Source organism: Plecotus auritus (assembly GCF_963455305.1).
Source record: "Plecotus auritus genome assembly, chromosome: 2".
NCBI lineage: Eukaryota > Metazoa > Chordata > Mammalia > Chiroptera > Vespertilionidae > Plecotus > Plecotus auritus.
In genome coordinates this window covers 156,226,563-156,252,441 of record NC_137771.1, presented here as the reverse complement: position 1 = coordinate 156,252,441, position 25,879 = coordinate 156,226,563, and the positions used below count along the sequence as shown (strand labels likewise).

Below are 25,879 nucleotides of genomic sequence, written 5' to 3'. Positions count from 1 at the left end.
CCCATACTTCTTCCTGCCCTCCCCTCCCCTGCCCCACCTCCATCTGCCCTCCTGCCCCAGACCACCCAGCAGCCCTGGCTCCGGGAGAAATCGTTAGAACAAAGCTTCCCTTGGCCAGAAGAGACTCTCCAGGGAGCTGCATGCAGAAAGGCGCTCCCAGTCCTGTACCTGCAACTACTCTGTCCTGCCAGATGCCAATCTGAAACTGTGTTTCTGGAGACAGAGAATAGCAGAAGTAGGCTGCTGTCCTTTGAAGCCCCTCAGCAGGAGGAAACTCTCCCGCCCTCCCCGCTCAAAAAAAGTTCACCCTGCTGCCCCCCTTATCACTTTCAGCAACCCTCCTTTGCCCCTTTCCCTGGAAGTGGAAGGACTGGAGCACATCTCTCTATATTAAAGAGTAATATGCAAATCGACCAAATGGTGGAACAATCAGAATGACTGCTTGACCAGTCACTATGAGGCACACTGACCACCTCCTGGTCCCTCCCCCAGGCCGGCAGACTCCAATTCCCCAATGGTGAACGGGGAACCAGGGGAGGGTGGTGGCAGGGGGGTAGGCCAGCTGCCGGCAGCTGGGGAAGATGGCCCTGATCACAGGCCAGGCCTAGAGACTGTACCCGCGCACAAATTTCATGCCCCGGGCCTATAGTCTATGATATAAGGGTAATATGCTAATTAGACCAGATATCATTCTGGACGTCCTTCCTGACTAAGCCAGGGCCAGAGCGAAAGCCAGCCTGTGGGTGGCCTGTGGATGGCCAGAGGAAAGCCTGTGGGTGGCCTATGGGTGGCCGGAGGAAAGCCAGCCAGGGTTCTGGGTGCCTGCGGGTGGCCAGAGGGAAGGAAGCCCAGGTCCCGGGTGCCTGCGGGCGGCTGGAGAGAAGGAAGCCCGGGTCCAGGGTGCCTGCCAGCGGCTGGAGGGAAGGAAGGCCTACTCTTACACGAATTTCATGCGCTGGGCCTCCAGTTAATCTGTATATCAGGATTGTCAACCAACATGTCTGTCAGTAGGTCTTAAAGCCTTATCTGGTGGATTGCCAAGCAACTGCTGAAATGATGGCATCTTCTCTATGGTTTGCTGAATGATATAGCTGGTAACAGAACACCTTTCAGACAATTTATTCTAATAGGATCCTTCCCCTAAACCCAAATATTCAGGACTAGAGGCCCAGTGCACGAATTTGTGAATGGGTGGGGTCCAGCCTGCCCCAATCGGGGTGGAGGGGGTGATTTGGGGGTGGGGCCTGCCAGGGGTGGAGGGGCCCTGGACGGTTGGTGGGCCAACCCTGCCCCTGGTCAAACTGTGGTGGAACTCTGGGTTAAGGGGATAATTTGCATATTACCCTTTTATTATATAGGATGATTAGCAGTTCTTCCTTCCTAACAAAAAGGTTGAGGAAAGCTTCTATAGTGTTTTCCCTAATTTATTATAGATCGTCCTCATTTATAACCCAGAAACATGTCATAACTAAACATACAAAAGTCACCAACACCTTGTGTCAAGTGCTTATGGTGTTTTGAAGTTAAAATCCCTAGATGATGGAATACTTTTCAGATTGCTTTTTCTTTGGTGACAATGATAGTACTATTTGGCTATGAACTATCTGTTAAGTCTTTTGCTTGAAAACTAATTCTGCAAAAAAATTTTTTTTACCTGTATGAATGATGGAGAGCAAGGTCAAATGACAGCAGATTAAGAATAGATACTATACATGAAGCCCATTAAATCTAACCCTAAAAAGTAATCTGGATGAATTACCTACTTTCTATTCAATGGGTTATGGCAAAGAATGAAATAAGTTTTATGAAACATTTAATTTCTAAATGAATCAGACTTTTAAAACTTTAAATGGGAAAGTCAGGTGGCTAAGTATCTGTTCTTGAGATCTTTTAGGGTTAGCCATTCTGTGTGTATCTTTTCATATCAGAGCAGATGCAAAATATAATTCTATAGCATGTATCACATATCTTTGAAATGATGCTTTACAGATATGGCTTGAATGAGCTGGCTATATTGTTCACTTCCCTAAAAAGTCTTTTTATACAAGATTAACTTTTCCAGTGTCAAATTACATCTCTGCAACAGAAGACTTGGGTTATAAATTGTCTATCAATAGCATTTGCACAGCAGTAACACCAGGAGTTATCTATATGAATGCCAAGAATCAACAAAAGTTATGCTAGCTTCACATTTTTCTAACATCAAAACTCAAGCCTAAGCATCTTCAAAAACAAATACCGGAGCTTGATCACACTGTTAAGGTAAGTCTTATGCATTATAACAGTAGAGACCATCATTAGTGTGGACAAAAGACACTATGTTATTTATAGCACATCAAGGTGAAGTGGCATGCTGCTAAATTGTCACTGAATTGCTATGTCAATCAACATTCTTTCCAGTTCTATTCAAGTGACTGCCTACTCTCTACCATTAAAGTACCATCATGTCACCTTCTCCTGTAAGGTATATGGAGATCTGAGAAAGCACAATGCAATCTGTAGCTGGGGAAACAGGTGTAAGTATTTTTGTGTGGTGCCCAAAAGCCCAGCACTTTATCCACTCAAGAAATAGCATATGATTTCAAATAAGGCAATATGAATCTCCCTTAGTTGATTAATGGTAAACATTAAAAGGATTAGTTTACCTGAGAGTGAAATTTGTGAGCACAAGGCAAAACTGAGAGGTTTTCTGGAGAGAGATTCTCATGACAGATCACACAAGGCTCTTCTTCCTCTCCCTCATCATCCTAGGGGAAATACACATAAGATGTACTCAGCTCATTTCTTTCTCCCAAATTAAATTTATAATCAGCAGTCTCAATCTCACCCAATTATTGGCTCCTTCCCACGTGACAGGACCTTGTGAACTGAGGGGCCTCCAGGCTGGTTTTGGGGGCTGGGCAGCATTGGACTGTGGTGGAGGATGTCTGGGTGAAACACAACTACCACTTGGCACTGATTTTCCTTGACTCTGAAAAGAAAAATATGACACTGATGTTTTTAGACTTGTTCTAAAACAGGAAGATGAATAGAATACCACAGAATGTGATATAGTGAGAATTAGCAAAATGATAAAGGTCAGTCAGATTCATGATAAATCTTGAAACAAAATGTTGGCAATATTACTTATATAATGAGAATTAGGTAAAACAAAAATAACTATATGTATTTGCTTAATTTAAATAAATGTTTGCAGAAAATTTGGGGGAAAACCTCCTTTAGAATCATTCAAATTGACCTAGAGTAAATTTCAAAAAGGTCAGTTTATTCTAGAATCATCTGGAAGTATTTCAAAAAGACTTCCCATGCCATTTGTCCAGTTGAAATTAAATTTTTTATTAAGAGAGGATTTAATACAATTACAGATTATTGATTTTTCCAAATATGGAAACTGGATGAGCACAACAAGACACAGCACTGAGAAAAATAAGAGAGATACAGTCCCATTAAGGGGACTGCAGTGTTCCGTGGTCAGGAGGGATCTTAAAGGTATAGGACTTTTCTTTGAGGAGTGAGAAATTGAAGTTCCACATCAGGCACCCCAACCCTTAGTACATGCACAAGATAGATGAGCCCCCAAAACAAGCTTTGAAAACCAACAGGGAATATATCCAGAACAATTATAGAACTGTGTAGAAAATAAATTCTGCTCCTAAAGGCTCATGCAAGACTCACTCAATCTGGAATCCAGGGAAAAACACCAGATAAAAAGGACATTGACCAGTGATTTTCAACCTTTATCGTATCATGGCACACATAAACTAATAGCTGTGGTACATCTACACAATGGAATACTATGCCGCTATAAAAAAGAAGGAACGTTTACCATTTGCAACAGCATGGATGGAACTGGAGAGCATTATGCTAAGCGAAATAAGCCAGACAAAGAAAGATAAATATCACATGATCTCACTCATATGTGGGATATAATGATCAACATAATTTGATAAACAAGAATAGATCCAGAGACAAATGGTAGTGGGAGAGGGGTTAGAGAGCAACCAAAGGACTTGTATGCATGCCTATTAGCATAACCAATGAACACAGACACTGGGGTGGTGGGGATGGCTGGGGGAGGAGGGGTCAATTGGGGAAAATGGAGACATATGTAAAACTTTAGACAATAAAAAAAAAATTGAAGCATACCAAAAATATATTTTTCTTAAAAAATATGATAAAAATATGTATACTTTTGATTCATTCACACCGAATGGCTATTGTGTTTCCTGTTATTTTTTATTTGACAATCTAAGGGAAAAGAGGTCAGTGCCCCTGAATAAATAGGAATTCCAAGTGTTAAAAATTTTTGTGGCATGTCAGTTGAAAATTGCTGACATAGACCATAGTTGAAAAGGACACATTTACTATTATTGAAATGCCTGCCAAAGAGGCAGGAGGCAGCAGGGACTCTCTGAAACTCTGGCAGCAGCCATTTCTGCCATCTAATTCTGCTGTGCTGATGCCAGTACTAATAGACACCATTTGAAAATTCTTCCTCTAGCCTCCTAACGCCAGTGGAACACTGATGAAAGCCCACACACACCTACAGTTCAGTCTTGCTACCTAGCCTGTCCCACCTATACATGCCAGTAGCAATGGTGGCCCATCACAATAGAAGGGTGCACACAGCCCAATAGGGGGCACCTGTGGAGCACCTGGCTCTGGTGGTCAGAGGAGATTACTCTTCTGGGCCCCACAGGACATCACCAACATAAGGCCACTTCATCAAGACTGGGAGATATAGATGATCTACCTAATACACAAAAACAAACAGAGAATTAGGTAAAATGAGAAGACAGAGGAATATGTTCCAAACTAGAGAACAAGATAAAACCTAGTAAAAGAACTAAATGAAATGAAGATAAGCAAAGGTCATAAAGATGCTCAACAAACTTGAGAGAAAAATGCATGAATACAATGAGAAAGAAAGAAACAAAGAAATAGAAAATTTAAGAAGTACCAATCAGAGCTAAAGAATACAATAAACAGCAATGAAAAAAATACACAAGGGAATCAACAGAGTAGATGACATAGAAGAACAGATCAGCCATCTGGAAAATAAAGTAGTGGAAGTTACCCAAGTTTAAAAAGAACAAAAATAATAAAAACATTTGTTTTAAATGAGAATAATGTATGGGACCTCGGGGACAACATCAAGCACACTAACATTTGTATTATAGGGGTTCAAGATGGAGATAAGAGAACGGGAAAGAAAACTTCTTTGAAGAAATAACAGCTGAAAACTTCCCAAACCTGAGGAAGGAAATAGACATTTAGGTCAAGAAAGCACAAAGTCCCAAACTAGATGAACCCAAAGAGGTCCACACCAAGACATTATAATCACAATGTCAATAATTAAAGATAAAGAGAATCTGAAAAGCAAGTAGTAATAAATAAGAAAATTCCTATAAGACTATCAGCTGATTTTTAAGCAGAAACTTTGCAAGCCAGAAAGAAAAGACACAATATACTCAAAGTGTTGAAAGCAAAAAAAACAACAACTTAAATCCAAGAATATTCTACCTGGCGAGGTTAGCATTCAAAATTAAAGGAGAGATAAAGAGTTTCCCAAACAAGCAAAAGCTAAAGAAGTTCATCAACACTAAATCAGCCATACAAGAAATGTTGAAGAGAGACTTCCTTAAGTAGAAAAGGAAAAAGCCATAACTAGAAATAAGAAAATATATGAATGAGGAAGATCCAAGATGGCAGCTAATTAGGGGAAGATATACTCAGCTTCTTCCAGGATCAAATTGGAATTACAATTATAGAACAATAAATCTGAATAATCAACTGAAGACTAGTTGAACAAAAGTCTTATAACTAAGAACATACAGAAGATGAGTGGAGGTGTGAAAAAAAAATGTACCTAGTGGTTGAGAATCCAAAAAAGTATCTCAGCCGCAAAGTTCACCTTGAAGAGCAAAGGGTCTCAACTCCATGGCAGGCTCCCAGGCCAGAGCACCAGAACAGGAAAGAGCCCATATCACATCTGACTGTGAAAATCAGTGGGGATTCCAACTGCAAGGGACAGACAGGAGTCTGCTAGAAACTCAGGTGCCCTCTTAAAGGGCCAGCACACAAAATCACATTTATGGGTACTCACCCTAGATCTAGCAGAGAGATGGCAGCTCTGAGAGAATTTGAGTCATACAAGGAGAGACTGGGTTATGTGACTTCAGGGAGAAGGCTAAAGTTACAGCTACCATTGTTCCTGTGCTGAAACCCTCTCCCACACCATCCACAGACACTATTTTCCTGGCTAGAGCACTCCCTTCCATATGACATTGATTGGCCTGGGGAGACCCAGTGCCCCCCCGCTCCCAATTCCCTGTGGACATACCCTGTCAAGCTGGCACACTGTTGAGGAATCAGCCAGCCACAGGCAGCCTGGGCCTGCTACAGTATTTCTTAAAAGGCTCTGAAGGAGGTCCAGGCAGTCTCAGGGCATGTCAGAGATGCATGGGAGAGATGAAGTTATATGACTCTGGGGCAAAGCCATTGCCACACACCTCCTCCCCAACACACCTCGACTAGCAACAGTGATCCTGTGAAAAGTCTCCTGCCACAAAGCCAAATCCTGTTATTATAGCCTGATGAAATCTGCTGGCCTCACCCTGATGACTCCCTGAAATCACACTGCCCCACAACAAAGATCTGCAGGTCCCAGTTGGGTGGCAACTAACCTGAACTTGGTGTACGTTGAGAATTTTACAGAGTAGCCTAAGACACAGCACTGACATGAAAACTGAATCTGTACCAACCTGGTGAACACCACTTACCCTTACCTAGTGACTCAGACCCTGCCTCATGTAACTCATGTACTGCCAGAGGTTCTTTCAGTGGCTGAGCCAAACCGGCAGTGGAAGACGGAGCCAGATCTCAGGGTGCGTTGGGCCTTCTGTTAACCTGCCCCAGATTCAGTTCTGGTGGAAGCTGGCCTTGGCACACAGCTTGGCCCCACAATGTGCATCCAGGACCAGCAGAGGCAGCTACCAATTGTGGTTCACTTTACAGTTCCTAACAGGTAGCCCATAACAACAGTGATTTTTACAAAACATTCAAAGAACTAACACCTGTCCTCAAACTATTCCAAAAAATTCAGGAAGAGGGAATACTCCCCAGCTCATTTTATGAGGCCAGAATTATCCTAATTCCAAAAGCAGATAAAGACACTACAAGGGAATAAAACTATTAGGCTGATATCCCTCATGAACATCAATGCAAAAATCCTCAAAATATTAGCAAACTGAATTCTGCAATACGTTAAAAAAAAATCATACACCATAATCAAGTGGGATTTATTCCTGGGATGCAAGGTCAGTACAATATGTGCAAATGAATTAATGTGATATACCACCACATTTATAAAATAAAGGATAAAAATATGATCATATAAAATAGATGCAGAAAAAGAATTTGACAAAATCCAGCTCTGGTTTATAATAAAAAATTTGAGCAAACTGGGACTAGAGGGAACATACCTCAACATAATAAAGGCCATGTATCACAAAGCCACAGCTAACATCATACTCAATGGGCAAAAACTAAAACCATTTCCCTTAAGATCAAGAGCAAGACAGGGATGTCCACTTTGAACACTCTTATTCAACACTAGTGTCCCAGTGCATGAAATCTGTGCATGGGCGGGTAGGGGGAGTGTTCCTCAGCCCGGCCTGCACCCTCTCCAATCTGGGACCCCTTGAAGGATGTCCTACTTGCCGGTTTACAGGGATCAGGCCTAAACCAGGAGTTGGACATCTGGGACTGCTGGCTCCTAACCGCTCACCTGCCTGCCTGCCTGATTGCCCCTAACAACTCTGCCCCCCGCTGCCGGCCTGCTCGCCCCCAAATGCGCCCCCCCCCCCCGCCAGCCTGATCACCCCCAACTGCTCCCCATGCCAGCCTGCTCACCCCCAACTGCCCTCCCCCTGATGGCCTGCTCACTCCAAACAAGACAGGGATGTCCACTTTGAACACTCTTATTCGACATAGTACTGTAAGTCTTAGCCACAGTAGTCAGATAAGAAAAAGAAATAAAATACATAAAAAATAGAAATAGAAGCCCTAACTGGTTTGGCTCAGTGGATAGAGCGTCGGCCTGCGGACTGAAGGGTCCCAGGTTCGTTTCCAGTCAAGGGCATGTACCTTGGTTGCGGGCACATCCTCAGTAGGGGGTGTGCAGGAGGCAGCTGATCGATATTTCTCTCTCATCGATGTTTCTAACTCTCTATTCCTCTCCCTTCCTCTCTGTAAAAAAGTCAATAAAATATATTTAAAAAAAATAGAAATAGAAGTAAAACTAATTATTTTCTGATAACATGAGACTGTATATAGAGTACTCTAAAGATTCCACCAAAAAACTAATAGAAATGATAAGTGAATTCAGTACAGTAGCAGGATACAAAATACATTTTCAGAAATTGGTTTCATTTTTATACACCAATAATGAACTATCAGAAGACAAAATTAAGAAAACAATCCATTTATAACTGCATAAAAATATAAAGTATCTAGGACAGCCGTGGGCAAACTACGGCCCGCGGGCCTGATCCGCCCATTCGGCTGTTCTATCCGACCCGTGGAGCCGAAAGAGCGGAGGGTTCTCTTGCTCTCCCCTCCGCTCCTTCACCAGCAGCAGTGTTAACATGGCAACGTCGGGAAACACGGCCGCAGATCCTTCTTCTGAGTGGGCGGATTTATATCCGCCCATTCAGTAGAAGGAACAGCCTCTCAATCTTCCAGAGGCTCCTTGTAATGCCCACGGACACGTCTCCCGACATTACCCTGGGAATGCGTAGACACGTTATTGTGGTGATGTAGGGAGACACGCCCCTGGAGAGCACAGTATCAGAGCATTAGCTAAAAAGGAGACCAACAACACTGTTCCCACTGAAGTTGATGTTTTAAAGACCAAAAACCTTTCAACCCAGTCTACATTGCCATCTACATCTACGTCCCGGGCATAATTTGGAAGTTGCACTAAAGAAAATGTTTAATTTACTGTTTACACATTTTGTTCTTTTCTATTTGTTTTAGTTTTAAATTATTTTATTATATTTAAGTTTAATTTGAAAGGCTTTTGTACCTTTCCTTTGTTAGGCAATTTTATTTTGCCTCTGCCATCTTCAATATAACGTATGTTATTGTGCTATGATTCCTCCATTTTTTGAAGTTTCAAATTATAATAATTAGTGTTTACATTCTTCTTGTTAAAATGTTTGAAATGAATAAAACTATTGAAATAAAAAAAAGACCGTACCCTTTTATGTAATGATGTTTACTTTGAATTCATATTAGTTCACACAAACACTCCATCCATGCTTTTGTTCCGGCCCACCGGTCCAGTTTAAGAACCCATTGTGGCCCTCGAGTCAAAAAGTTTGCCCACCCCTGATCTAGGAGTAAATTTAAATATGGAGATAAAAGACATGTGCTTGGAAAATTATAAAACATTGAAAAAAGATACAAATAGCCCTAACTGGTTTGGCTCAGTGGATAGAGCATCGGCCTGCAAACTGAAAGGTCCAGGTTCGATTCCGGTCAAGGGCATGTACCTTGGTTGTGGGCACATCCCCAGTAGGAAGTGTGCAGGAGGCAGCTGATCGATGTTTCTCTTTCATCGATGTTTCTAACTCTCTATTCCTCTCCCTTCCTCTCTGTAAAAAAATTAATAAAATATATATTTTTAAAAAACGATACAAATAAATGGATGTGTAAATCATGTTCATGGATAGGAATAATTAACATCATTAAAATATCCATTATACCCAAAGCAATCTATATATTTAATGCAATTCCTATCAAAACACCAATGGCATTTTTTACATAAGTAGAATAAATAATCCCAAAATGTATGTGGACCCACAAATACCCTGAATAACCACAGCAATCTTAAGAAAGAAGAACCAGGTTTGCGGTATCACACTACCTATTATCAAACTATACTATAATACTATAGTAATCAAAATAGCATGGTACTGGCATATAAACACAAATAGATCAATGGAACAGAATAGGGAGCCTAGAAATAAACACACACGTATATGGTCAATTAATACCCTACATAATAAAAGGCTAATATGCATACTGTCCCTTTGGGAGTTTGGGAGACTGGGAGTTCGATCACTCACTATGACATACGCTGACCACCAGGGGGTGGCTGGAATAGTGGGTGACCAGTAGCAGCAATGGGGCATTGAGGGAGCGAGGGAAGGAGGAGGTGGGGAGCCCAGGAGGCAGGGAACCTGATCCGCCCTGATCGCCGGCCAGGCCTAGGGATCCTACCCATGCATGAATTTCATGCACCGGGTCTCTAGTATAACAAAAGAGGCAAGAACATACAATGGAGTAAAGACAGTCTATTCAATAAAAGGTGTTGGGAAAATTGGACATATGCATACAAAAAAATTTAAACTATACCACTTTCTTATGCCATATATAAGAATAAACTCTAATGTAGCACTCAAAACTATAAAATTCCTAGAAGAAAATGTAAATCAACAAATAGGTGTTGGCGAGGATGTAGAGAAAGGGAACCTTCATGTACTGTTGGTGGGAATGCAGACTGGTGTTAACTACTATAAAAAACATTATGGAGTTTCTTCAAAAAATTAAAAATGGAATTGCCTTATGACCCAGTGACTCCACTTCTGGGAATTACAATAGTCAAGATATGGAAGAATCACAAGTCCCCATAAATAGATGAGTGTATAAAAATAATGTGATATATAGTATATACACAATAGAATATTACTTGCCATAAAAAAGAATAAAATCTTACCATTTGTGACAGCATGGGCAAACCTAGAGGGTATTATGCTAAATGACGTAAGTTAGAGAAACACAAATACCATATGATTTCATGTATATATGGAATGTAAAGAGCAAAATAAACAAACAAAACAGAAACAGACTGGTAGATACTGAGATCACATTGATGGTTGCCAGTGGGAAGTGGGTAAGGGAACTGGATGAAAAAGGTGAAGGGAATAAGAAGTATAAACTGGTAGTCATAAAATAGTCATGGGGATGCAATGTACAGCATAGGGAGTAGTGTCAATAATCTTGTGTGGTGCCAAGTGAATAACTGAAATATAGGGCACCACGTTGTAAAGTATACGATTATCTAACTGCTATATTGTACACCTGAAGCTAATACAAAATAATATTGAATGTAAACTATAATTGAAAAACTTTTAAAAAGAGAAAATATATGAATGAAAAATATATCACTGGTAAAAGCAAACAAACAGTAAAGGTAGTGGATTAACCACATATAAAGTTACTATAAAGGCCAAGAGACAAAAGTAGTAAAATAATCTATATCTACAAGAATTAGTTAAGAAATAAACGAAATGTAAATATGTAAACTATGACAGCAAATGTATATAATGTGGGTGCAGAGATAGAAACATGGTTCTTTTTAAATGCATTCAAGCATGAGTTGCCATCAAGTTAAAATACTGCTATATACATAGGTTCTTTTTTATGAACCTCATGGTAACCCAAACCCAAAACCTATGATACACAAAAATTAAGAAAAAGGAATCCAAACAGAACATAAAGAAAGTAATCAATCACACGGGAAGAGGCAATAATTTCATACTTACCAATAATTATTTTAAATTTAAATGAAAAAAATGCTCCAACTAAAGGCATATGATGATGGATTAAAAATCAAGACCCATATATATGCCACCTGCAATAGACTCACTTCACATCTAAGACACACAGACTATAAGTGAAGAAATAAAAAAATATATTCCATGCAAATTAAAATAAAAAGAAACCTGGGGCAGCAATATTTATATCAGACAAGACATACTTTAAAAGAAAGATTGTGACAAGAGACAAAGAAGTGAATTTATCTTAAATAATTTTAATAAAACTAAAATTATATAAAGCATCTTTTCTGACTATAAAGGTATGAAACTAGAAATCAATTACAAGAAATATGGAAAAACACAAACATGTAGAAGCCAAACAACATACTACTAAACAACCAATGGGTCAATGAATAAGTCAAAGAGAAATTTTTAAAAAACATATTGAAACAAATGAAAATAAAAACACAATGATCCAAAAATGTATGGCTATAGCAAAAACAGTTCTAAGAAGGGGGTTTATGGAAATATAGGCCTACCACAAGGAACAAGAAAAATCTCAAATAATCTAACTTTATACCTAAAGGAACCAGAAAAAGAAGAGCAATCAAAACGAAGTTAGTAGAAAGGAGAAAATAATAAAAATTAGAGTGGAAATAAAATAGAGACTAAAAAACAGTTCAGAAAAAAGAGGTTCCAAATAAAAGCAGAAATTAAAGAAAAATTACTACTGAAATACAAAGTATCATAAGCTATTACTACAAACATTATATGCCAACAAATTGAACAGCATAGAAGGAATAAATTTCTAAAAACATGCAATCTTCCAAGACTATATCATGAGGAAATACAAAATCTAAACAGAATGGTTCCTAATAATCTATACTAATAAAAGGGTAATATGCAAATGGTCGGGACGCCCTCACACATAACAACCGATCAGCAGGAGGTTGCGTGTGCAGCAGGCGCAGGTAGGCAGGGAATTGCAGCGTCGGGGACTTGTGTCACACTATCACAATCCATCATCAGGAGGCCTGGGGCCCAGTGGAGGCCTCCGAGCAGCGAGGCCTGGGAGGTCCTGCGGCTCTGCGCAGAGCAGGGCTCTGCGCAGAGCAGAGGAGGGACCCCCGGCTCCAGCCTACCTCTTTGGGGCAATCCATTGAGGATCCCCGGATGGGTGGGTGGGCCCTACCTCTTTGGGGCGATGGATCGCGGGGCTCCCACACTGTGACAGGGCACAGGCCAGGCTGGGGGAACCCCACCCACACCGAGTGCACGAATTTCATGCACTGGGCCACTAGTCTATAATAATAAAAGCGTAATATGCTAATTAGACCGGACATTCTAATAGATGACCTTCCTGACGAAGCAGGGGCTGTGAGGGAAGCCTGGGTCCTCGGTGCCTACCGGTGACCGGAGGTAAGCCTAGGTCCTGGCTGCCAAAGGAAAGCCGGTGCTGGCAGCCAGGGGAAGGAAGGCCCACTCTTGCATGATTTTCGTGCATCGGGCCTCTAGTCCTATCTAATAAAAGAGTAATATGCAAATTAACCATCACTCTGCTACAAAAACGGCAGCGCCCATAGCCACAAGATTGCGGCGCCCAGTACTCTTAGCCCCGAAGTCCCCCAGTCCGCCCAGCAGCGGCAGTCTGGGGTGTCACGCCCAGCACGACCCCTGGCCACAGCCTGGGCTGTGGTCTCAGGCCGGCAGGGCCTCGCACCCAAAGCCGCGTGATCCCCAGGCCATGGCGGCAGCCTGGGCTGGGGCCGGGGTGCACCCCCTGCAGCGCGATCCCCGGCCACGGCCTGGGCTGGGGTCTCGGCCGGCAGGGCCTCGGACCCTAGCCGCGCAATTCCCAGGCTGCGGTGGCAGTCTGGGCTGGGGTCTCAGGCCCGCAGGGCCTCGCACCCAAGCCATGGGATCCTCCAGCCGCAGCGGCAGCCTGGCCTGGGGTCTCAGGCCAGCAGAGCTGCGCACCCCCGCCACACGATCTTCTGCCACAGCCTGGGCTGGGGTCTCAGGCCCGCAGGGCCTCGCACCCAAGCCATGCGATCCCCCAGCTGCAGCGGCAGCCGGGGCTGGGGTCTCAGGCCCGCAGGGCTGCGCACCACCGCCACGTGATCTTCTGCCCAGCAGTGGCAGCCTCGACTGGGGTATCAGCCTGGCCGGGGTGCACCCCCTGCGGCGCGATCCCTGACCAGCAGCGGCAGTCCAGGGTGTCCGGTTGGGAGGCACCAGCACCCAGCACAATCCCCGGCCACAGCCTGAGCTGGGGTCTCAGGCCGGCAGGGCCTCGCACCCAAGCCGCGAGATCCCCCGCCATGGCAGCAGCCTGGGCTGAGGTCTCAGGCTGGCCGGGGTGCACCCCCTGCTGCGCGATCCCTGGCCAGCAGCGGCAGTCCAGGGTGTCCGGCTGCAAGGCGCCCACCCCCCACACAGCGATCCCCGCCCAGCGGTGGCAGCCCAGGGGTGTCCAGCTGTGAGGCGCCAGCGCCTGGTGAGATCCCCGACCATAGCCTTGGCTGGGGTCTCAGCCTGGCCTGGGCGTGCACCCTCTGCAGTGCCATCCCTGGCCAGGCTGAGACAGCAGCCTGGGCCTGGGGTCTCAGCCTGGCCGGTCTGAGGAGGCAGCCTGGGCTGGGGTCTCAGCCTGGCCAGGGCACGCACCCCCAATGGCGCCATCCCCGGCCAGGCTCATATGGCAGCCTGGGCTGGGGTCTCAGCTTGGCTGGGCTGAGGCGGCAGCCTAGGCTGAGGTCTCAGCCTGTCGGGGCGCCATCCCCGGCCAGGTGTGGCAGCCTGGGGTCTCAACCACTGAGTCACACCAGCCAGGCAGATATGGAGGAATCTTAAATGTTTCTTTTTTAAAAATATATATTTTATTGATTTTTTACAGAGAGGAAGGGAAAGGGATAGAGAGCTAGAAACATCTATAAGATAGAAACATCGATCAGCTGCCTCCTGCACACTCCCCACTAGGTATGTGCCCCCAACCAAGGTACATGCCCTTGACCGGAATCAAACCTGAGACCCTTGAGTCTGCAGGCCGATGCTCCATCCACTGAGCCAAATCAGTTAGGGCTGTCCAATATGCTAAAGAAAAAACCCTATCTAAAAAAGAGGGAATATGCAGGGGAGGGCATTTGGGGGTGACCGGGTTGTCAGGGGAGGGCAGTTGGGGATGATCAGGCTGGCAGGGGAGCAGTTAGGCATCAATCAGGCTGGCAGGGGAGTGGTTAGGGGGTGATCAGGCTGGCAGGCAGAAGTGGTTAGGGGCAATCAGGCAGGCAGGCAGGCAAGCAGTTGGGAGCCAGCAGTCCTAAATTGTGAAAGGGATGTCTGACTGCCTGGATTGGGCCTAAACAGACAGTCAGACATCTCCCGAGGGGTCCCAGATTGGAGAGGGTGCAGGTTGAGCTGAGGGACACCCCCCCCAGCAGCGCACGAATTTCGTGCACCGAGCCTCTAGTCTATATAATAAAAGCCTAAGCGACCTTTACAGCAGAACAACTAGAACAACTGGTTGCTTTGATGCACACTGACCACTAGGGGGCAGACACTCAACACAGGAGCTACCCTCTGGTGGTCAGTGCATTCCCACGGGGGGAGCGCTGCTCAGCCAAAAGCCGGGCTTACAGCTGGCGAGCGCAGCAACAGTGGCAGGAGCCTCTCCCACCTCTGCGGCAGCGCTAAAGAGCAGTGAGCCGAGAGGTAAGGAGCAGCAAGCAGGCAGGCGGTAAGAAGCGAGGGGTCCTGGACTGCAAGAGAGATGTCCGCCTGTCAGCTTCGGCCTGCTCCCCATGGGCCTAAGCCGGCAGTCAGGGAATGGGCCTAAGCCGGCAGTCGGGAAGTGGGCCTAAGCCGGCAGTCGGGAAGTGGGCCTAAGCCGGCAGTCGGACATCCCGGAGGAATCCTGGACTGTGAGAGGGCTCAGGCCGGGCTGAAGGCGACCCCCTCCCCAGTGCACTCATTTTGTACACCGGGTCTCTAGTGAATAAATAATGAAAAAAACTCCCAACAAACTAAAGTCCAGGATCAAAGACCTTCACAGGTGAATTCTAACAAATATGTAAAGAAAAGTTAGTAGCTATCCTTCTCAAACTATTCCAAAAAGTGGAAGAGAAAGGAATACTTCCAAACACATTGTTCCAGGCTAGTATTAACAAGACACTAACAAAAAATTCCATAGGCCAATATCCTTGATGAACACAGATGCAAAAATCCGCAATAAAATATTAGTAAACCTCATTCAATAATACATTAAAAGGATCATACACCATGATTAAGTAGGATATTCCAGGGATGCAAGGATGGCTCCATATCCACAAATCCATTAATGTGATACACCACATTAACAAAATGATAACTAAGTATCACATGATCAACTCAAGAGGTGCAGAAAAAGCCTTTGATAAAATTAAACATTCACTTATGATAAATACTCTTAAAGTGTATATAGAGTGAATATGCCTCAACATAATAAAGGCCATATATGATAAACATATAGCTAACATCATACTCAACAGTGAAAATATGAAAGTTTTTCCTCTAAGATAAGAACAAGAAAAATATGCCCCATTTCCCACTTTTATTTAACACAGAACTGGAATTCCTAACCACAGCAATCAGAAAAGAAAAATATATAAATGGCACCCAATTTGGAAAGAAAAAGTAAAATTCACTGTTTGTAGCTGATAGGTTATGTTTAGAAAATGTTTCACCACAAACTATTAGAACTAATAAATTCAGTAACTTTGCAGGACACAAAATTAATCTACAGAAATATGTCACACTTCTATACAGTAAAAACAAACTATCAAAAGGAGAAATTATAAAAACAATTCCATCAAGAAGAATAAAATATCTAGAAATAAACAACCAAGGAGTGAAACAACTATACTCTGAAAACTATAAGACACTGATAAAAGAAATTGAAGATGACACCAATAAATGGAAAGATATATAATGTTCATGAATTGGAAGACTTAATATTATTACAATGTCCATACTTCCCAAAGCAATCTACAGAGTCAATGTAATCCCTATCAAAGTACCAATGAGATTTTTCACAGAACAAAAACAAATCACATAATTCTAGAACAAATAATCCAAAAATTTTTATGGAGCAGCAAAATACCCCAAATAGTCAAAGAGATCTTGAGAAAGAACAACAAAACTGAAAGTATCACACACCCTGATTTCAAACTATGTTACAAAGCTACAGTAATCAAAACAGTATGGTAGTGGCAAAAATAGAAACATAGACCAATGGAAGAGAATAGAGCACCCAGAAATAAACTCATGTTTATATGACAAAGAAGGCAAGAATATATAATGGGGAAAACACAGTCTTTTCAATAAATGGTGTTGAAAAAAATGGACAGATACATGCAAAAAAAAATGACAGGACCACTTTATCACACCATATACAAAAATAAACTCAAAATAGATTAAAGACTAGCATGTAAGAACTGAAGCCATAAAACTCCTAGAGAAAAAACACAGGTAGTAAACTCTTTGACAACGCTCTTAGCAATATTTTTATGGATCTGTCTCTTCAGGCAAGGGCAACAAAAGAAGAATAAACAAATGAGATTCCATCAAACTAAAAACTTTTGCAGCACAATGAAGGAAACCATCAATAAAACAAAGGCAACCTACTGAATGGCAGAGGATATTTGCAAATAGTGTATCTCATAAGGGGTTAATATCCAAAATATATAAAGAACACATATAATACACTATCAAAAAAACAATCTAATTAAAAATAGGGAGAGGGTGCCCTGGTCAGTGTGGCCAAATGTTGGAGTGTCAGCCCATGGACCGAAGGGTCATAGGTTCAATTCCTGATCAAGTGTATGTGCCTGTATTGTGGGTTTGATCCCTGGCCCCAGTCCGGGTGGGGTGTGTCCAGGAGGCAACCAATCGATGTGTCTCACATCGATGTTTCTCTCTCTCTCTCTCCCTCTCCCTCCCTCCTGCCACACCATCCCTCCCACTCCACCATCCCTCCTCCCACCTTCTCTCCCTTCCACTCGCTCTTAAAAAAAAAAAATTAATGGGAAAAATATCCTTGAGTAACAACAGCAATAACAACAACAATAAAATAGGCAGGTGACCTAAATAGACATTTTTCCAAAAAAGACATACAAAAGGCCAATAGACATGGAAAGATACTCAATATCACTAATCATCAGGTAAATATAATCAAAACCACAATGAGATGTCACCTCACACCTGTCAAAATTGCTTATAAAAAAGACAACAAATAACAACTGTTGGCAAGGATGCAGAGAAAAGGGAACCCTTGTGAACTGTTGGTGGAAATGTTAACTGCTGCAACCACTATAGAAAACAGTATGGAGGTTCTCCAAAGAATTAAAAATAGAATTACCATCTGATCGCTGATCCAGAAATTCTACTTCTAGGTATTATTGGAAGAAAACAAAAACACTAATTTGAAAAAATACATGCACCCCTATGTTCACTGCAATATTCTTTACAATAGCCAAATTACAGTAGCAAACTAAATGTCCACTGAATGATAAATGAAATAAGATGTGGTGCATATACACACACATACATACATACATACACATATAATGGGATATTAGTCATAAAAAAATTAAATCTTGCCATTTGAGACAACATGGATGTTTTTCTAAATGAAATAAGTCTGACAGATAAAGACAAATATTATTTCATTTATATCTGGTATCTAAAATGTAATATAAACAAACAAACAAAACAAAACAGATTCATAGATACAAAAGAACAAACTGATGGTTGCTGGAGAGTGGGGGAAATGAGCAAATAGGTGAAGGGGATTAGAGGTACAAATTTCCAGTTACATATAAGTTATGGTGATATATTATACAGTATATAAAATATAATCAATAATATTGCAATAATTTTGTATGGTGACGGATGGTTACTAGACTTAAGATGGTGATCATTTGTAAGGTATTTAAATGTACACCTGTAACTAATATAATATTGTTAAGTCACCTATTCTTTTAAAAAAACAAAAATAAAAGGACTTCAGTTTGAGATGTAGAGAAGTAAAAATAACTTTGAATTCAAGACTCCCAACTTTCATGTTTTTAACTACACACTAAAGTTACCTTAAACTACATGACAGTAAAGTACCTCCCCAAAAAATGACCTTGATGATATTCAAAGAGACTTATTACATAGAAATGTGCTTTTTCTGGGAGGGGCAGCAGAGATGCATTATAAAGGGGCATGAGAAAACTACTGTGGGTGATAGATATACTCATTATCTTGATTTAAGAGATGATTTTATGGTAATATGTCAAAATTTATCACACTGTACACTTTAAATATGTGCAGTTTGTAAAGTTCCAATTATGCCTCAATAACAATATAAATTTACATATATTTAAAAAAACCAGCTAACTACTATAGTAAAGGGCAGAGAGATATGAGGCATTTTTTTTTTTTTTTTTTTTTTTTTTTTTACCTGAGATCTCTTGGGGTCAATAAATTGAGAAATCTTGTAAACAATGTCATCAAATGTCAGACCAGGTAAGGAGTTCCCATGAGCATCTTTCACTTTTCGTAAGAAATCTGTAAGCTCCTTTCTGGAATAGATAAAGGAAAGAGCAGTGGTGATTTTCCTTGCTGTGCTGAAGATGTGCCCCCCAAACAAAATATAAAATCCTAGTGTATGATCTTTGATCTAAAAAGTGATCACAAGTCCATCTGCATTTACCTTAAACCAGTGGTCAGCAAACTCATTATCCACAGAGCGGCAAAACACAGCTCGTGAGCTGCATGTGGCTCGCGAGCTGCAGTTTGCCAACCACTGCCTTAAACCATAATGAAAGGCCCTAATGTTTTATTAAGATACTAAATGTGTTAAGATACTAAAAATATATTTTAACTGTTTTTGAAAGCTCACTGTGTGAAATCTGTTATCTACTTATTTATGTACTGGACTCTTTATATCTCATCTCTCAAAGCTCTCTTGCTGGGACTAAATATTCCTTTTTTTAACTATGTTATATTGGTCTTTCTCTCCTTTATCACTCTGAACAGTTTTACTTTTGTAAAACTCAGACACAGTAAATAAATATTAAACAGAACAGGAAAGCAAATATTAAAACACTAATGTTTTTAAAACCCTAGGAATATTTTAATTGATAAGTTCTTTTTCAATTCTTATGGTCCACTGACCCAAAGTTTGCATATACATTTTTGGTACAATAATAACAATTATATTACAATTCTATTATCCATTCATGATAGTATTTATAAAAACATAACCTACTCTGAAGCATAACAGTATGTACATTAAATAAAAGTAAAAATACTGGTGAAACTAGAATTATTTCCTTGGATATGACAGTAAAGAGAAAAGAAACTTCATTTCTTGAGGGGTACAATTAATTATCTTTCTACTAAAGTCAGAATTGTGAAAAGAACAGTAAAGTTATGATTTCTTGCACTTAACTCTGTTGCCTAATAAAGAAACTATAAGGACCCTCAATGAAATTAAGAAAATAGGAAAGCAAAATCTAATCAAGTTTGGGTTTATATGGCATACTATCAACTTAAAATTCACATTGGAAATAGGTTATTAAGATAATTATTGAAGCCGGTGGCATTAAAATTGGATAAGTTTACAACTAGTTGCACTTTCAGTTAATGAGCTAAGCTAAATTTAAAAATGCATTCTCTCATGACTTATCACTAATAACTTCAGTGAAGAGGTTTAGCATTTATACCGAACACAATCCCTTCTTGATACATTTCATTTTCCTTACCAAGGCCCTGGTAAGGAAATATCTGTAAAGTGTATGTGTATGTGATATGTTTCTCTGAAATACTTCATTGCTGTAATTATGACTACAGACTGTAGAGTATGAGCTGTACTCACTAGTAAATATAAATTAAGGTACCTGGTCTGTTGTGGAAAAGCATTTTTCAATCTGTCTATAATCCTCTCCCAATTCATCATGGGAGGATCACTTCCCAGACCTGCACCAGGAGACACAGCCTTTCCCACAGGTGCTGGCATAGTCCAGGTTAGGCCAGACATCTGTAAGGAAAACAGAGTTATTTACTATCAGCTTCAATTATTAGGAAGTAATTCCATGCCAACATATTTCTATACTTCAGAAAATGGATATAATAAAGAAGAGGAATATTGATATGCTTGTACCCCTTTTAGTTTTTTTCTCAACAATATTTCTAATTGTTTATATTACCCTTATTTTAAAAATGGGACATGATAGTCTCAGTAATTACAAACATGTACAGAAATACATATAGGGTATTTATTTCTATAGGTACAGAAAAAGGTCTGTAAGTTATAAAGCAATCTGTAAATAGTGATTATTTCCTAGGATTCAACTGCAGGGTAATTTTGCTTTCTGCTTTGTGTATTTCTTTATCATACACTGGAGGCTCGATGCATGGAATTTGTGCAAGGGGCTCAGCCCTCGCAGTCGCAGTGGCTTGCCTCGGCCCTTGCAACCTCAGCCGGCAGCTTGCCTCGGCTTCATCTGGAAGGTCGTTTGGCTGTCCAGTCTAATTAGCATATTATGCCATTATTATTATAGATTTTGTATATATTTGTGTATTTCTATATTATTTGCTGTTTATGATTAGCATTTACTACTTTCATAATTAGAAAAATAATAAAATTGAATTTTCAAACAACTAAGTAAAATGAGAATACTACTAGAATGTCTACCCAATGTCTCATGAATGTTACAAAGGTGGTATGAAAATTGTAGTGACACCCCTGAGCCATGAAACCATAGAACAAAGTTTTTCCCATATTTTATGGTAGTTCCTTATTAGAACCACTAAGATTCTAATTCATATCAAGTGAGTATTTTTGGAGTGCTACTCTGATTACTACGATAATTATAAACATGGCATCTTTTACCTAAGTTTCTACAGGTTATTTTCAAATATAAGGTTATTACTCACAAAAACTAACAACTACTAACAGCCATTAATATAACTCATACAAAGCCTAGTAAGTGAGAGAAGGAGCAGGATGCTGCCCAGAAATTGGGGTTTGCCTCAGTAACAAGCTTTTTCCCAACAGGAAGAGTAATTTTATTATAAGGTTGAGGTAATTTAATGTTTTTTTCAATAAAATTTTATCATAGTTCCTTATAGAATGGTGCAGGAGCAAACCACGTTGAGTAACACTGTGAAATCATGGTAATAAAAAGATGTGGTACTTAATTAACGTATTTGTTTACAGAGAGGCAGCCTAAACAAAAATAAGCAGTTTCTTGGACTATATATTTCAAAGGGAGACTGTTAGCCATATGTAGGTACAAAAAGCTGACGAGAATATACTTATGAAAAAGTCTAAATTAGAAAATTTTTTCATTAATCATAGTTAACACTAGAGGCCTGATGCATGAAATTCATGCAAGAGTAGGCCTTCCTTCCCCCAGCTGCCAGCACTGGCTTCCCTCTGGTACCTGGGACCCGGGCTTCCCTCACAGCCCCGACTTTGTCCAGAAGGTCATCTGGAAGGACATCCAGAAGGATGTCCAGTCTAATTAGCATTTTACTCTATACTAATAAAAGCCTATGTGGTCATCACGCCCTCATGCCGTGATGCCCTCATGCCGTCACGCCATAACAATCCATTGCCAGGAGGCTGCATGCGCAGCGGGCGTGTGTGGGTGGGTGGGGACTTGACACTGTGTGTGTGGCACTGAGGTGGGTCCCGCAGCTCTGCACGGCGATGCCAGGGGTCCCGCATCTGGCCTACCTCTTTGGGGCAATCTTTCGAGGAGCCCTGGATGGGTGGGCAGGGCCTACCTCTTTGGGGAGATCGATTGCAGGGCTCCCGCACTGTGAGAGGGCACAGGCCAGGCTGGGGAACCCCTTCCCAAGTGCACGAATTTTGTGCACCAAGCCTCTAGTATTATAATCTTCTAGGAAAACATTTTTCTTTTAAAAAATGTTTACCTTAATCAATATTATCCTATATAATAAAGAGGTAATATGCAAATTGACCCTCACACCCTCACACAAGATGGCTGCCCCCATGTGGTCAAAGATGGCTGCCACAAGATGGCCGGCAGGGGAGGGTAGTTGTGGGCTATCAGGCCAGCAGAGGAGGGCAGTTAGGGGCGACCAGGCCAGCAGGGGCGGGCAGTTGGGGGTGACCAGGTCGGCAGGGGAGGGCAGTTGGGGGCAATTGAGCCAGGAAGGGAGCAGTTAGACATCAATCAGGCTGGCAGGGGAGTGGTTAGGGGCGATCAGGCAGGCAGGCAGGTGGGAGCGGTTGGGAGCCAGCAGTCCTGGATTGTGAAAGGGATGTCTGACTGCCAGTTTAGACCAGCTGTCGGACATCCCCCAAGGGGTACCAGATTGAAGAGAGCTGAGGGACACCCCCCCCCCCAGTGCACAAATTTCATGCACTGGGCCTCTAGTAACTAATAATTCTATTCACTTTAAATTTCTCTATTGTATCTTCAGGTTAGGATAAGGCTTATCTAGCCATTTATAGCTAGAAAGATTTATAACTTTACAGAATAATATGTTCCAAGGTGATGCTATTTATATTATCTGTTTGGAGATAAACAGTGTCCTACTGAATATATACATGTGTGTGTTTAAATTTTTTCTTTAGTTTTATAGCATAATTTAGTTTGTTGTGACTTGGCTTCTTTGCTTTTCAACCTACCCATCAATCATGCTAAATATAAATTATCTATTAAAATATCAATCTACATGGCACTGGTGCCTGTTATAGAAGCAAAGAGTAACTATAAAGATTCTCTACTATGAAAATATACTTATCTTCATATCCAAAAACAAAGCTATTATCAGTTAATGAAATAAATATGTAATGTCCTTAACAGTGATCATATTTATTCAATTATCATTCAGTTATCATCATCACCACCACCAGCATCATCATCATCATTTATCACATAAATGAAAAAAGAGAACACAGACATTCATTCTGGAAGTCCACTGTCATGATAAAGAACTAGTTAATATCTATTCCACCAAGAAGAGCTCTGTACCAGGGGGGGTCTAGGTTGGCCAGGTGCAGAGATGACTCCATGACAAACGGCAGGCATTTGAGGAACAGTAAGTACGGGTCTAAAGAAAGATTTTTTCACAAGGGGTCTTCCCAAGAACTGCTGCATCTAAAATAGAAACAGTAAAAAATAAAAACATCTATTCATATGAGCAATGACTACAGTCAGAGAGCAATGTTTGGGGAAAAGACTGATTTAAAATCTAGTTACAAAGCACAATAGAAATAATGGTGTCATAAAATTAGTTAAGTATATGAATAGTCAATAGCAGAGGGTAGTGAAATATACTAAAGAACATTGAGAAAGAGAAGAAAACAGAGTTCTATTCCCACTTTTTTCCATCTAGCTGCATAATCTTGGATACCAAGTTACTAATCTATAAGAGTTGGATTAGGTGATCTTTAAGGTCCCCTCCCAGATGGAATAATATAGAACTATGCAAAGGAGCTCCCCTGTAAGTACTGTCAATGTTGATGAGCAATACTGATACTCAAATTCCATGAAAGAATCAAAGTTGTCTATAGATAATATTACTTTTGCTATTCTGTATTGGAGAGACCTTGTACCACCTGATAGAATTCTGACTTTATGTTTAGCTCCATCCAAGGATAGCAGTAAGTTAAAGTGGGGTGTGCCTGGAGGATAATGACTTGAAGACATGCTTATGTGTGTCTGCAATGACTTGAAGACACGCTTATGAGTGTTACTGCACTTCCACAGAGTTGTGGAAAGCAAGCTCTTCTTAGCATCTACCAATAAGATGACTATCTTATTGGCTGAACCACAGAAGAGGACAGATTTATTGAGCATCTGTATGTTACAAGTCTAGTACAGGCATAAAGTAGGAGTTCAACTATTTGTTGAATTAAAAATTGAGTATCAGTATAGCTCTTAAGTAACTATTCTAAAACCAATAGGTAAAAGGTTAAAGAGGAACTTATTGGATTGCTTTTTAAAAATAAGGGTTGTAAAAGTAAGGGTAATTATAACTAAATTGGAAATATTGTCAAGCTAGGTAAGAAAAAGAAATTTTGAGACAACTGGGGTAATATAAAATTTAACTGGATATTATCTATAATAATAAAAGCATAATATGCTAATTAGACTGGACGTCCTTCCGGATGACCTTCTGGATGAAGCCGGGTCTGCGAGGGAAGCCCGGGTCCTGGGTGCCTGCCAGAGGCTGGAGGAAAGCCCAGATCCCAGGTTCTGGCGGCTGGAGGAAAGCCTGGGTCCTGGGTGACAGAGGGAAGCCGGTGCCGGCAGCCGGGGGAAGGATGGCCTACTCTTGCACGAATTTCATGCATCGTGCCTCTAGTTAAAAATAATTTACAATTCTTAGATAGAAAATGGTGTTATGCTAATACCCAATAATATGAGTCCTCAATCTTTTAGGAATACATACTAAAGTATATATGGATGATGTTACATGATATTTAAAGGTTTACTTTAAAATATTCCGGTGGGGAAGAAGAAAGAGATGACATGAAACAAGACTAACAAAATGCTGATAATGTTGAAGTTGGTTCTTGGGTTCACAGAGCCTTATTATACTATTCTATTTTCATACATATTTTATATTTTCATAATATGAGGTTTTTAAAGAATGAATGAATGGTGGGTACTGAGTTAACAGTCCTGCTCTCTTTGAGGGCAACTATTACATAACACTACTTTGAGGATTAGATAACTGGGATACAAAAATAAAAATATAATGAAACACATAAAAAATAATGGGTTAGCCAAAACCGGTTTGGCTCAGTGGATAGAGCGTCAGCCTGCGGACTGAAAGGTCCCAGGTTCGATTCCGGTCAAGGGCATGTAACTTGGTTGCGGGCACATCCCCAGTGTGAGGTGTGCAGGAGGCGGCTGGTCAATGTTTCTCTCTCATCGATGTTTCTGACTATCTATCACTCTTCCTTCCTCTCTGTAAAAAATCAATAAAATATATTAAAAAAAAAATAATAATGGGTTAAATTGGAACAGTGCCCAATATGTGTTACTTCCTGTAGAATTATAGTGAATCTTTAGGGTTTCTCTGTCATCTACGTAACATATTCCTTATCAGGGTAGTTGGTATGATGGTGCTCTAAAGCAGAAATAATAATGTCCATAATATAGTACTCCTATAAAAAGCAGATTGACCAAAATATAAAAGGCAATACTATCATTCTAAACAAAATCCAGAGTGTGTGTCATATAATACTTTTAGTTTTGGAT

The 25,879-nt window shown here is 41.1% G+C and overlaps 1 protein-coding gene across 9 annotated transcripts in view; it reads right to left on the bottom strand.

Moving 5' to 3' along the window:
- DZIP3 (DAZ interacting zinc finger protein 3) overlaps window positions 1–25,879 on the bottom strand; it is a 123,530-nt gene that overhangs the window by 5,030 nt on the left and 92,621 nt on the right. For 6 of the 9 annotated variants that reach the window (XM_080654001.1, XM_080654007.1, XM_080654005.1 and 3 more), the window contains 6 exons: window positions 23,642–23,767; window positions 20,531–20,670; window positions 19,090–19,210; window positions 9,558–9,659; window positions 2,828–2,971; window positions 2,646–2,747 (listed from right to left, as the gene is read on the bottom strand). In XM_080654001.1, coding sequence (XP_080510127.1) covers window positions 2,646–2,747; window positions 2,828–2,971; window positions 9,558–9,659; window positions 19,090–19,210; window positions 20,531–20,670; window positions 23,642–23,767 — 735 coding nt within the window. Of the gene's footprint in view, window positions 1–2,645; window positions 2,748–2,827; window positions 2,972–4,658; window positions 4,754–9,557; window positions 9,660–19,089; window positions 19,211–20,530; window positions 20,671–23,641; window positions 23,768–25,879 lie in introns of those variants that run through there. The other 3 variants (XM_080654002.1, XM_080654009.1, XM_080654006.1) reach the window with 2 other exon arrangements.